This window comes from Acartia tonsa, chromosome 4 (genome assembly GCF_053477335.1).
Source record: "Acartia tonsa isolate MP-2025a chromosome 4, ASM5347733v1, whole genome shotgun sequence".
Taxonomy (NCBI): domain Eukaryota; kingdom Metazoa; phylum Arthropoda; class Copepoda; order Calanoida; family Acartiidae; genus Acartia; species Acartia tonsa.
Genome location: NC_137263.1, coordinates 39703350 through 39715654, shown reverse-complemented (window position 1 = coordinate 39715654; position 12305 = coordinate 39703350). Strand labels below are relative to the sequence as shown.

At 38.9% G+C, this 12305-nt stretch overlaps 3 protein-coding genes across 3 annotated transcripts in view; 2 read left to right on the top strand and 1 right to left on the bottom strand.

The window, feature by feature from the left end:
* Positions 1-12305, top strand: part of Sec5 (exocyst complex component secretory 5) — a 305887-nt gene that overhangs the window by 154876 nt on the left and 138706 nt on the right. The window lies entirely within an intron of this gene.
* The window catches only part of Duox (dual oxidase), a 193202-nt gene that overhangs the window by 124100 nt on the left and 56797 nt on the right, over positions 1-12305 (bottom strand). The window lies entirely within an intron of this gene.
* On the top strand, positions 10038-12301 carry LOC145317157 (uncharacterized). The gene is made up of 3 exons (XM_080158091.1): positions 10038-10893; positions 11745-11857; positions 11999-12301. Exons 1-3 carry the CDS (start codon positions 10623-10625, stop codon positions 12176-12178), a joined length of 564 nt encoding a protein of 187 aa, XP_080014217.1. The 5' UTR covers positions 10038-10622; the 3' UTR covers positions 12179-12301.

Sequence of the window (12305 nt, the reverse complement as noted above, 5' to 3'; positions counted from 1 at the left end):
ATTTCGGAGAACAAAATTGGGCCTATCATTGGTCTCATTGAGTGTGAACGACCCTAGTATATCAGGGATTTGAAACCATAAGAGCTTCAGGTAGAATTTGTTAATTTGATTAAGAAGTATGGTGTATAGGACGATTATATGTAGTTAAAAAAAGGCTTTAGCCAGCTAAGCATGAAACTTAATTATGATTAATATATATTTTAGTAATTTTTATGTGCCTTATTGTTGCATTTAACAATGATTTATTAAACCAAATAATTTTCCTTTAAAGCCAAAGTTTCCAAAGATTCTTTAACCATAGGAAAAGAAAAAGATTTTTTTTAGTGCTCAAAGTTTTAAGATAACGAATAATATTTTATTCTGTTTATTAATTGATCTTGTAATTTCAGGTCTTTGAAATAATTTCATCAATAAATCTATATTCAAACCTGCTGTTGAAACTTGATGGTTCCTGGTATTGGGGGTTTGTATGTTCGCCAACTGATCTCGTGAACTTCCCGCTAATTCGGAAGTCAAGCTCAACCAAAGTGTCATGGTTGAGACAATTTCAAAGTATCTGATGAATAGGCGTTAGCATTCATCAAGAGATCAATAGCATCCAGTGAATTATTGATGCAATAAACTGTGACAATTTTTCTGTGAAATAAGTACCTAGTGAATCAATATGCCACTAACCAAAAAGCAGAAAATTGAGCGAGCTATCGCTATTGGCAGTGAAAGGCTAGAAGTTTTTGATGAACAGTTAAAAGTGTTTTATGACAATCTAAAAGCCTGCCAAAGTTTTAGTTCATGTGAAAATGTGAATGTAAAATCAATTCGTGACATTTTTAGTGAGGTCAAGGACCAATCTGACCTAATAAAAAGTCTAAAACCTGCCGTGGAGACTAGTGAGCTGCGCGAGTTCAAGCGTGATTTGGATGAAGCTAGTGAGCAGAAAACTGTTGCAGATAAAGTTTATGCGTCGTTGGAGCAGTGTACAAAAATTCTGTACTGGCTTGACAATGATTCAGATGACGCGAGGTCAAGCACTGTCGCCAGGAACCTCGACGTCATTGAGAAGGTGAAGATGGACATGGGAGTGCTTAAAATTTCCGTGGAGTTGCGCCAAGAAGTACGTGATATGTACCGAAGGCTTAGAGAGATGGAACGTCGTTCATCTAACCTGGATGAGAGTGGGACACCTGCCATGCTCTCCAGAAGTATGTCTGCCGTGGATATTCGGAGTTCCAACCCGCAGTATGGGCGCTGGGACAACAGTTTGTTGCCGTCGTTCGACGGTACTGACACGGATTACCCAAACTTTAAACAGGTCTTTAAAGATCTATGTTCTGGTTATGGATTTGCTGACCAGAGGTTAAGTCTGATGTTGTGTATGGAGAAGGTGATAACCAACCCAGAACTACGCAAGCAAGTGTCAGCGATTAGAGATCACAATGAACAATGGGCGTTTCTTGACCAGATGTTTTTATCAAACACTCGCCGGTTCATGAGGATTTTAACTAAGTTGAACAAGATGAAACCTGTGGATAAACCTGTGGACGTGGTTAGCGCAATTGCTACCTTCAAGAGCATGATGCAGGAGGTAGAAGCCATCGTTGGTTCTGCAGCTAAGGATTACAACCACCTAACTCTCATTCATATTTTTAAAGACAAGTGCCCTGAAAATTTGAGAGACAAAATTATGATGGAGCTAGGTAGCATGAACCAACCAAACATCCCGAAGATTGTTGAACTGCTGGAGAGGACCAGGGGTGCCATGTTGGCCGGTGATATGTCCTATGACAGTGGCGCCGGCAAGAGAAATCGTGACAGAGCTGCCGCCGCGCAAGTATCTGGCCGCAGCGACAATAAGAATGGAAAGGCTGGGAAGGACAAGGCTTCCAAGTGGAACAGTGCATGTCCTGTGGAGAACTGCAAGGAGAAACACCCGATTTCCGTTGCCTCACGTTTAAGAAGATGGATGTGGTTGACCGAAAGAAAGTTGTCCAGCAGAAGAAGTTATGTGAACTCTGCTTGTGCGACGGCCATACTGCTGACAAGTGTAATAAATCGGATAAGCTTGGTGTTTGTGGTACCAATAATTGTGACAGATACCATTCAAGGTTACTCCATGAGGCCAGTGCTGGTGTGAATACAGTCTACAAGTCAAGTTCTGCACCCAGCCCCTGTACCTTCTTACTTCAGTTAGTTCCTGTTGTAGCACCTGGCGGCGGCACCTGCCACGCCACGGTAATGTTTGACTCCGGGGCAAATTTGCCACTTGTGTCTGAGAAGTTATCCAACAAGTTGAAGCTGAAATCTACTGGCAGATATACAACTATTTCTGTAGCTGATGGCAGTGAGTCTTCCTGCCGCAATGTTGTGTTTTATCTGAAGGATAGGGACGGCAATATGAGGGAGTTTGAGGCAGCTGTCATGCCTACCCTCGGCGGGGCCAACGAGATGCGCTCGGTCCACCCCGAAACTGCCGCCGAGATATTTAAAATGCCGCCAGAAAGGTTTACATATATTAGTGGAGGCTTAGATATCATCATTGGAAATACACATCCTGACGTGTTTCCTTCAACCTACCAGAAAGTGGGCCAGTCTATGTTGTGGCGAACCATTTTTGGTAGTGGTTTTATCTGTACGAGTGCTGATGGTGGAGCTGGAGATCAAAAGTCGGCTTATAAGGCTGTCAGTGTCAGTGGAGGCACTTTGCCAGACTTTCTGACGTCTGAATCGTTTGGCGTACAGCCGCAGGCACTTTGTCCAGGATGTACAGCTTGTCAAGAGTGTAAGGCTATGGCCGACGGCACTACCTGGGACCAGCGTGAGAGGCAGAGGATAATTGAGGCAGGTTTAACACTAGACTTGCAGTCCAACAAGTGGACAGGTCAATATGCTTATATTGAAGATCCTCACACTTTACCCTACAATGAGAGTTTAGCCCGCAAAATTGCTGAAAAGGATCGTGCCAGGATGGTCAAGGAAGGTACCTATGGAATGTATGTGGAGGTATTCAACGACGCCATAAGAAGAGGCGTTTTTCAAAAAGCCACGCCTGAAGAATTGCAGTATGAAGGACCTAAGTCTTGTTCATCAATAGTGGTTGCGTTCAAGGAGGATTCAAGTTCCACACCCATGCGATTGTGTGCAAATAGTTCTCTGACGTTCAAGGGTACCAGTTTTAATAACATAATGCTGGGGGGCCCGCCGCCAATGCAGAAGATTTTTTATCATTTGATGCTTTTCCGCGGTTACAAGGTTGGTATAACCGCGGATATCTCCAAGTTTTATAACTCCATCCTGGCCACAGAGTTCGACAGCCAGATGAAGAGAGTTTTATTTTCCCCGACGCCAGATGGTCCACTTGAAATTTACCTGACCAAAGTTGTGAATTTCGGCGAGTTAGCCGCGGGAAATTTGGCAGTTACAGCCCTGAAGTTGACGTCCCGTCTGTTCGGCGGAAAGAGTGAAGCAGAGGTCAAGGAGATGTATGGAGAGGGACAAATAAACGGTAGTGAAATTGTTGCCAAACCTGAATTATGGAAGGAGCCACAAATACCTACCTACCCTGATGAGGAATTCAAGTTACCTCAGATTCCAGTTGCAGTCAAGCTTGAGAAGCACAGCTTCATAGATGACGTTATTTCGGGAGCAGGATCGAAGCCAGAAGCCAAGGAGATGATGAAAGAGGCCGACAGGATTATCGGCAAAGGTAGTTTTTCCTTCAAACAAGTCATTTATTCTGGAGATGATTGCCAGCCTACCAAGGTTCTCGGGCTGATATGGAAGCCAGCCACCGATGTGTTGTCCATCGCCACAAGAGTCAACCAAGATGGTAAAGTCAAGGGAAGGAAGGTGAAAGAGGATGCTGATTTGTACAACCTCCAGGACGCCTTGGACGAGAATCTGACAAAGAAGATGGTCCACAGGTTCGCCGCCCAAACCTTCGACCCGATCGGGCTTTGCAGCCCTATTCTGTTGAGAATTAAACTTGTCCTGCGGAAAACATGTTTGCTGAATTTGGGCTGGCAAGATTTCATTCCAAAAAGTCTACGGGATGAACTTGTTCAGTCGCTGGAGGACAGAGCTGAGGTCGCTAAATTGGAGTTTGACCGTTGTGTGGTCCCGGATGAACCAACTGGCCTTCCATCCTTGATGATGTTTTCGGATGGGTCATCAGAGGCTTATGCATCTAATGCATATTTGAGGTGGCCAACTAGACAAGGATTTGAAACGTTTCTGCTAGCCACCAAGTCAAGAGTTGCGCCGGTCAAGTGTGAATCAATTCCACGCCTTGAATTGATGGGGTGCCAGATGTCCACAAGGTTGGCAAAGTCCGTCAGAGATGCCCTGCCCTTTGATATTATCAGAGTGATGTACTTTACTGATTCATCGTGTGTTTTATCACAAATAGTTTCCAACAGTGCTATGCTGAACACATTTAATTCTCATCGTATTGGAGAAATTCAATCTGCAACCAACAAGGATGACTGGAGGTGGGTCCCCGGGACGCAAAACGTTGCAGATTTGGGCACCAGAAGCACCTGCAAGGTATCAGATTTGGGACCAGGTTCCAGGTACAGATTGGGCCCAGAATGGTTGCGCCAGGATGAAAGTGCGTGGCCGGTGAAAACTGCCGAAGAAGTCAAGCAGGTTTTACCCCCAGAGGAGTTGAATACCAAAATGGTTAAGTTATGTTCAATGAAAGTTGCCGGAGAAGCCGCTGAAGATGTCTTTAGGTTTAAGCACAGGAGATCATTTGGACAGGCCAAACGTATTATGGCAGCTGTCCTGCAAGTTGCGAACACCTGGTTGAAGAAGCTAAAGAGCAGACAAGAAGGTAAGACTACAGCCGCTGGTAGTCATGTAGCAGCCGCAGATTCTGTGTACAAGCCGTCTTTGTACAATTTTATGGCGGCGGCGGAACTTTTCATTGTGTCACGAAGCCAAGAAGATGAGTGGATAAATGACGCTAAAGGCAATTATGCGTCATTAAATCCATTAGTGCATGAAGTATCATTGACCTGGCCTGTCGTTGGTTCCGGAGGAAATTATGTGACCAGGGAGATGAGGATTCTTAAAATGGTTGGTCGTGGACAGCCAGTCATTGACGCCATTACTGGCGGCCGTAAAATGATATTTGAAGACATGCCAGGTTTAATAATTTTGGAGCCTGGTAATTGGTTAGCTGCTGTTTTTATGAGAGAAGCGCATGTTGAGCTTCACTCTGGTGTCCGTGGAACTTTAGCTGAGAGCCGCCGTTGGTGCTGGATTGTGAAGGCAAGGAGGTTGGCCATCATGGAAGTGAAGAAATGTTGGCCCTGCAGTGTTGAGAGGGCTAAGGAATGTCGTGCTACCATGAAGGAGGTGTTACCTGACAAGTTGGTCCCGAGCAGGCCTTTTGAAGCTGTGCAAGTCGACCTGATGGGTCCGCTGGTTACGAGGAGAGCTGCCGCCAAAACGAGGAGTCAGACAGCAACGAAGAAGGTGTGGGTGTTCGTGGTGGTCTGCAGATTCTCAGGGGCGTTGTGGTTAGATGCCTTGGAAAAGTATGATACCAGCAGTATCCTGTTGTCGCTGCGCAAGTTGGAAGCTGTTCATTGTCTGCCGAAGATCATAGTAAGCGACATGGGCACACAATTATCCGGTGCTCGCAAGGTTTTAGAGCAGAAGTTGGGCAGCCAGGTAGAGTTTTCTTGGTCTCAGATCCCGGCCCGAGCCCACCATTATATTGGGCAGGCTGAGAAAATGGTGGGATTAACCAAGAGATTGCTGTCCAAGAAGTTGGTGAATAGTTCTGTTAATTTCAACGAGCTCCTGGTGCTGTTGGCGGAGGTCAGCAAAATTATGAATAGCAGACCACTGACGATTGAAGCTGCGAACGACGTGGAGAATTGGCGGCTGATTACCCCTGGCCAGCTGCTGGGAAATGTTGACCGCCAGCCGTTGTGCAATGTGGCGATGAAACCGGAGGACCAAATTTCCTCCAGGTTGAAGTTGTTGGAAGATTTATCTGCCCAGTTTTGGACTGCCTACCGCCAGGAGATCCTACCGAAGATATTACGGATGTCCAAGTGGAAGGATGAGATGGCGGAGCCACTAGCTGACGGAGATATAGTTCTGGTTACGAGTACCAATCCACTGATGAGATGTTTGAGGATGGGCCGAGTGACGAGAATTGAGGATGGAAGAAAGACTGCAAGAGTCTTGTTCAGACTGACAGATAAATCTCCCCTAGAAGAACATGCTGTATCAGTCAGGCAGTTGTTAAAAATTATGATTAATAATTGATTCTTATTTTATGGAAATTGAGATTTTTTTTAGTAAAAAGCCACATTTTTCATATGCCTATTTTTATGCCTAAAATAAGAATCAAATGAAATGCGATTAAATATTCTTCTATTTCATATGCTCAAATTTAATTTTATTGAGTTTAATTTCTTTTCAAATGTACAATTCATTTTAAAACTTACCTGAAAAGTTTAACAAAAAGGAATAAATGTGTCGAGGTTGCGTGATTCGATATTTATTCTAAGAAAAAAAAAATCAAGTATTTTTTTAGCAGATTTTTTAAAATTATATATGAATTTCAATCAAGTAAAACATTTTTATTCAGATCAAGGAATGATTGAAAATTCATATTTAAGTCTCATATTTTTTTACAAAGAAAAATTGGTATTTTTTTCATAATTTCAATGAAAATTCTAACGAAGATATTATTATTTTGCTATTTTTTAAGTATTAAAAAGTTTTATTGTTGATTAAGATATTACAGTTCTTATTCATTAGGTTTGAAAAACTTTCTGCCCAAGGATTTTGAAAAATTTTTTCTTACTACTCTTTTTGATGCTTAACAAATTTAGTTTTAAGTACCTATAAATCTTAATTTTCTTGTCTAAGATTTATTTCGTTTTATTTTACCATTATTGTTTACATTTACATTTCAACCTGATTTCGTAGGTACTTATTGATTTATTAATAATGATTTATTACCTATTGATTATGAAATGATTATTATTAGTGTGGTTGTTATATTTACAACATCATGATTAATAGGATTATCTATTTTAGGATTTGTGTATGTGATCTTGTGATTGTCATGTGCATGGAATGTTGTATGGTACAAACCAATCCCCATCCTTCTATCCTAAAATGTGAGGTATTATGAGTCCTAGTGAGGAGTATAATATTGTGTATGCATTTCACGGGGTTTCATTTAGTTAGGAGCAAAATTGTCACGTTTTCGGGATGTGGCCATTCTCATGTGATTATGGTGAGTTGAGTTTAGTGAGAAATGTTGCTAGTGCTCAGCGCAAAAAAACCTTGAATCTCGTTAAGGAAGTTAATTTGACTTTCAAACGGGGGGTGTGTCTTAACCTCTTTTCGAGGAAGCTTTGTGTTTATCAAGTTCGAAATTAAATTCCTTATCATTAAACCAAAAACAAAGCGCAAATGTCGTCTTTTAGGGCTTTCCTTTCATAATGTGGCGCGGCATAGAGTGTTTGTTTATTTTGAAGCGCACGTTCTTTACTTTTGAATGAGATATGAGAGTGTGAAGATTTCGGAGAACAAAATTGGGCCTATCATTGGTCTCATTGAGTGTGAACGACCCTAGTATATCAGGGATTTGAAACCATAAGAGCTTCAGGTAGAATTTGTTAATTTGATTAAGAAGTATGGTGTATAGGACGATTATATGTAGTTAAAAAAAGGCTTTAGCCAGCTAAGCATGAAACTTAATTATGATTAATATATATTTTAGTAATTTTTATGTGCCTTATTGTTGCATTTAACAATGATTTATTAAACCAAATAATTTTCCTTTAAAGCCAAAGTTTCCAAAGATTCTTTAACCATAGGAAAAGAAAAAGATTTTTTTTAGTGCTCAAAGTTTTAAGATAACGAATAATATTTTATTCTGTTTATTAATTGATCTTGTAATTTCAGGTCTTTGAAATAATTTCATCAATAAATCTATATTCAAACCTGCTGTTGAAACTTGATGGTTCCTGGTATTGGGGGTTTGTATGTTCGCCAACTGATCTCGTGAACTTCCCGCTAATTCGGAAGTCAAGCTCAACCAAAGTGTCATGGTTGAGACACCCCTCCATCCCGGCACAGAACTACACGAGAAACATTTGCTCTAACGGACAAAAAAAATTGCTTATCGATAAGCTACACTCCTTAAAAATTGGTTATCTTTCTCTCCACATATAATGCAAAATCAATTTAATGCATTTGGCAGAAAAACTTATCCAAAAATATTGAAACCAATCAAAGAACAAAGGGTTAGGGTAACTGAAAAGAGATATTTATTTACTACTATATACAAATAATTGTATTAAACAAATAATAAAGTTAACAAAATAATACATTTTGTTTCATGAATTAAAATATTTAACTGATGGAAATATTTGAAACAAAAAAAGATTTTTATGAAGCATGTACCTTTTATATACATTTTTAAGCTCGATTTTTTGAAAGGGGAGATACCATAATAGACCTAAATATTCCAGCAGTTCTTAGAAACTAAAAAATCTCTGTTTTATGCAGTGTTAAGCCTCTCCATCAATATTAACATACCTGTAAGAAACAAAACATTATTGAGAAAACATAAAAAATTATCATTAATTTAAATGAATTATGCCAGATTCTTAATAATAGTGTAGTTATTTTTTGGTTTACCCTTTCCCTCGACAGTTGAGGAAAGCATTCATTAAAGAGTTTACTTATTCAACATAACATAAGTGATAACAAGTACGATAAAGTCCAAAAGTAGCCCAGGTTTTCTTTTGCAAAAATGTCAATAACTAAGGACCAATGTAAAAGAAAAATTTGTTTATGATAAAATTGTTAATAAAAGGTTATAGATAAAACAAAGAACACATGAGAGTTAGAAACCGACACACTGACTTGTATAGGTAGTAGCTGCGCTACTAATCATACAAGTAGAATTTGTTGATATGCCCCATGGCAACAATTCTATAATTCTTCCTTCCAGCTTATAACACATATAATCTCTTCCTTTAGACTTGTCCAGGGATACATGGATGGGAAATACTTTCTCAACATTTGCCTCTCCATACTCTCCATTAATTTTTAATGCTTTTAGAACTATTTAAATCCTAATATAAGTAGTAAGGTTTTTTGTTCGTTCGCAAAAAACTAAACCAATTGAGTTCTCCATTTCAAGACATTTTCACATAGGTCCAAATATGGTTTGGAGCTATTTTGATGTTCTTTGAATGCCAGTGGTACAGTCGCTGGAATTTTTTTCAAATATTCGAGGAAAACCCAGAAAGTATATTCTTCATGCAGCAGCTAATAATGTAATAGAGAAAAATGTTTGTAATAATAACCAATTTAAGCATCCATTTATTGATAATTTATTTCATATCTCCATTGCTACTTATTTGTGCTCCTACGAATAAGCTAAATAAAGTAAATATTGTAGCGAAAGCTACTTTACAATTCCCTAAGTCCGTTTGTCAGTAATAAACTTTTTATGTAAATAATGGACATTTGATTTGAATAATTTCCACAACTTATTAGGTCCCTAATTAAATTAAGTCTATGCAATTTCTTGTGAATAATCCTCTAACAAATTAGCACTTATTCTATAACCGCACAAGTAAGAAAACAAGTTTATAATACTGGCTATTTGGCTTTTTTAATATTGTGCTTTACTACTTATTGATGATGTCATCCTTGTTGTAATCCTTTAAAGATTCAATCTAGTAAAATTAGAAGAATCTCTGTTAATACCTAAAGTTAGCTAAATCAATATCTTGTATGGTTGGCGGGAAGATGGGAACTACTACTTATGTTCAATCAAATACACACACATACACACACACACAAACACACACGCACAGAAATCAAATATAATTTAGCTATAATAACTGGAGGGTTGGTAATGCTTGTATTTGTTTGATTACTTCATTATTTAGGGATATGTTTAGTTTGATGCAACAGTACAAACTTAGATCCACACCTCTGATATTATGAATAGAATAAAAAATAGGAAAGAACATTTTGGGTACATTAATAGCTCAATGGGCATGAAATGGTCATTGAATAGGGGGCCTAAACCCTGCTCATAAAAGACTCCGACGATTTTGTTTGATAAAAAATATGTTAAATTTAGCGGGAAAAACTCTGATTGATCATAGATAAAAAATACGTTAACTGTGGCGGGAACTTATGCCGGGAAAACCATGGCCGGAACGCTATGCACGTAAATACGCGGGCACAATCGAGCGCCCGCATGAGAGGGAAAACATAAAGGGGGCGGGGAAAAGGGGGTTGTTGGTCAGATGGGAGGGGAAAGGGGTGAACAATACAGTAAAAATCCTGCATATAAATAGACTAAAATCTTAAAGCTTCTTCAGTCAACGGAAGAAAGAAGCAAGAAGATTTCAGAAGAAGTGGCCAACAGGACTGACAATCCAAGACCTTAGTCGGCAAGGATGCCACTAAGCCATCAGTACACAGCGCCAAGAATTCCAACAATAGTTTTGATTTACATTGGGGGGTAGGGTAAAAATTACAAAGACTAACCTTTTTAGGTTAAGTACAGTGTAATTAAAAATTGAGATATTCTTTTATTTTCAGAATAATTGTTTTAAAACACGATGGATCCTGATCAAGGAGACCCGCCTCCATCTAAGGTGCGCAGGATGGACAGCGACCTCGATTCCGGCGGTGCCTCCGACACTGAGAACATTGAGTTGATTTCTCAGTTCATAAATGAACAGTTGCAGCAGCCATTCCATGGCTTTGAGGGCGGTGAGTGTGGGGCAGGGAGAGAAGATCCGCGCCTTGCTGGTCATTCTGGAGTGCGTGGGGGACCCATCACATCACCATCTGCTGGGGGGTCGGCTGATGCCAGATGGGGAAATAGAGGTATGGCTAGTAATATCTTAATAAATTATTATAATATTGTGTGTTAATTTTTAATTTAATGAATGTATACACATAAGTACGATTTAAACTGTGTGATACATATTTAAGACTATTACAGAATGTATACACATAAGTACGATTTAAACTGTGTGATACATATTTAAGACTTAACAAAATTTGTACACACAAGTATGGTTAAAACTGTGTGACAAATGACTATGCTGAATTAATATAAAAAACATATATTTATGTATACTTGCAAGTATGATTTAAACTGTAAGGTGCACGTCGTAAAACCAGGGACATTAGGGATAGGTGAAGTGGAAAATTTACTGTTTAATTATTTGCTAACCTATTGAAGAAGTTCCTTAAAGTATTTAGGCGCCTCTTAATAAAAATTGGGTACAAGAATAATTTATATGCTGTTGTCCTCTCCCTCTCTGTATAAATTGTACAATATGTGATAGAGATTTGTATATTTAACAAATTTCTGTACTACTTTCAGGGATCTAAAGGGATAAGACAATGGATGATAAATTGATGATGATACACAAAATTACCCTTTTTAACGGCGTAAAATTAGTGGTTAAAAAGTTTGAACACTCAACTTATTAAACCAACCAAACAAAATTCACTTGAATGTATAAGAATACGTTACTATAAAACTTTGGGAACTAGTGTAATAAAGAGACAATTGTTCCCCATTCAGTTACTAATATGGTAATCTAATATTGCGGCAAATTAACTCATAATTAATAGGATGTATGGGTGTCACACAAATTTAACTCTAAAAAAGTATAAATGAATTTTACGCTGATAAGAAAAGAAACAATAACATATTCACAATTTAGTGCATAAATGGTGCCTGAGAGAGGAGCACAAGGATACTTGGACACCCACCATGGGCGAGAGAGACTGGATGCTGACCTTCATGTCTGATGACATGGAACAAGGAAACTTCCAGGTGAGACCGCACTTCATGTATTATACCTATACAAACTATAGTAAATAATATTAAAAGTGTCTCTCTTAATCTGTAATAAAGTAAAATGTCTAAGTAATTTGACTAAGATTTTACTAAAATTAAGTTACTTTATATGTTTAGGCAAAGATATTTGGAACTTCGAAGCGCAATATAACCTGGCACTCAAAGAAATGTTGGGGTGCATTACAAGAAATCTCAACAAACGAGACGAGCATTGGTTCTCTGCGGTTTGAAACAAATGTTAACCCTACCCAAATAACTTTGTTGCCTAACACCCTATACTCAGGAATGTGTGTATAGTCTCCCACCCTCCCAGTTCCCTAAAATTTTTTCTTCTTAATCCTAGTTAGATTTTAGTAAAATTTATTTCAATCATTTCAATTGGTACCTTATCTAGAACAAATGCAAGATCTCAAATTTAATTTAG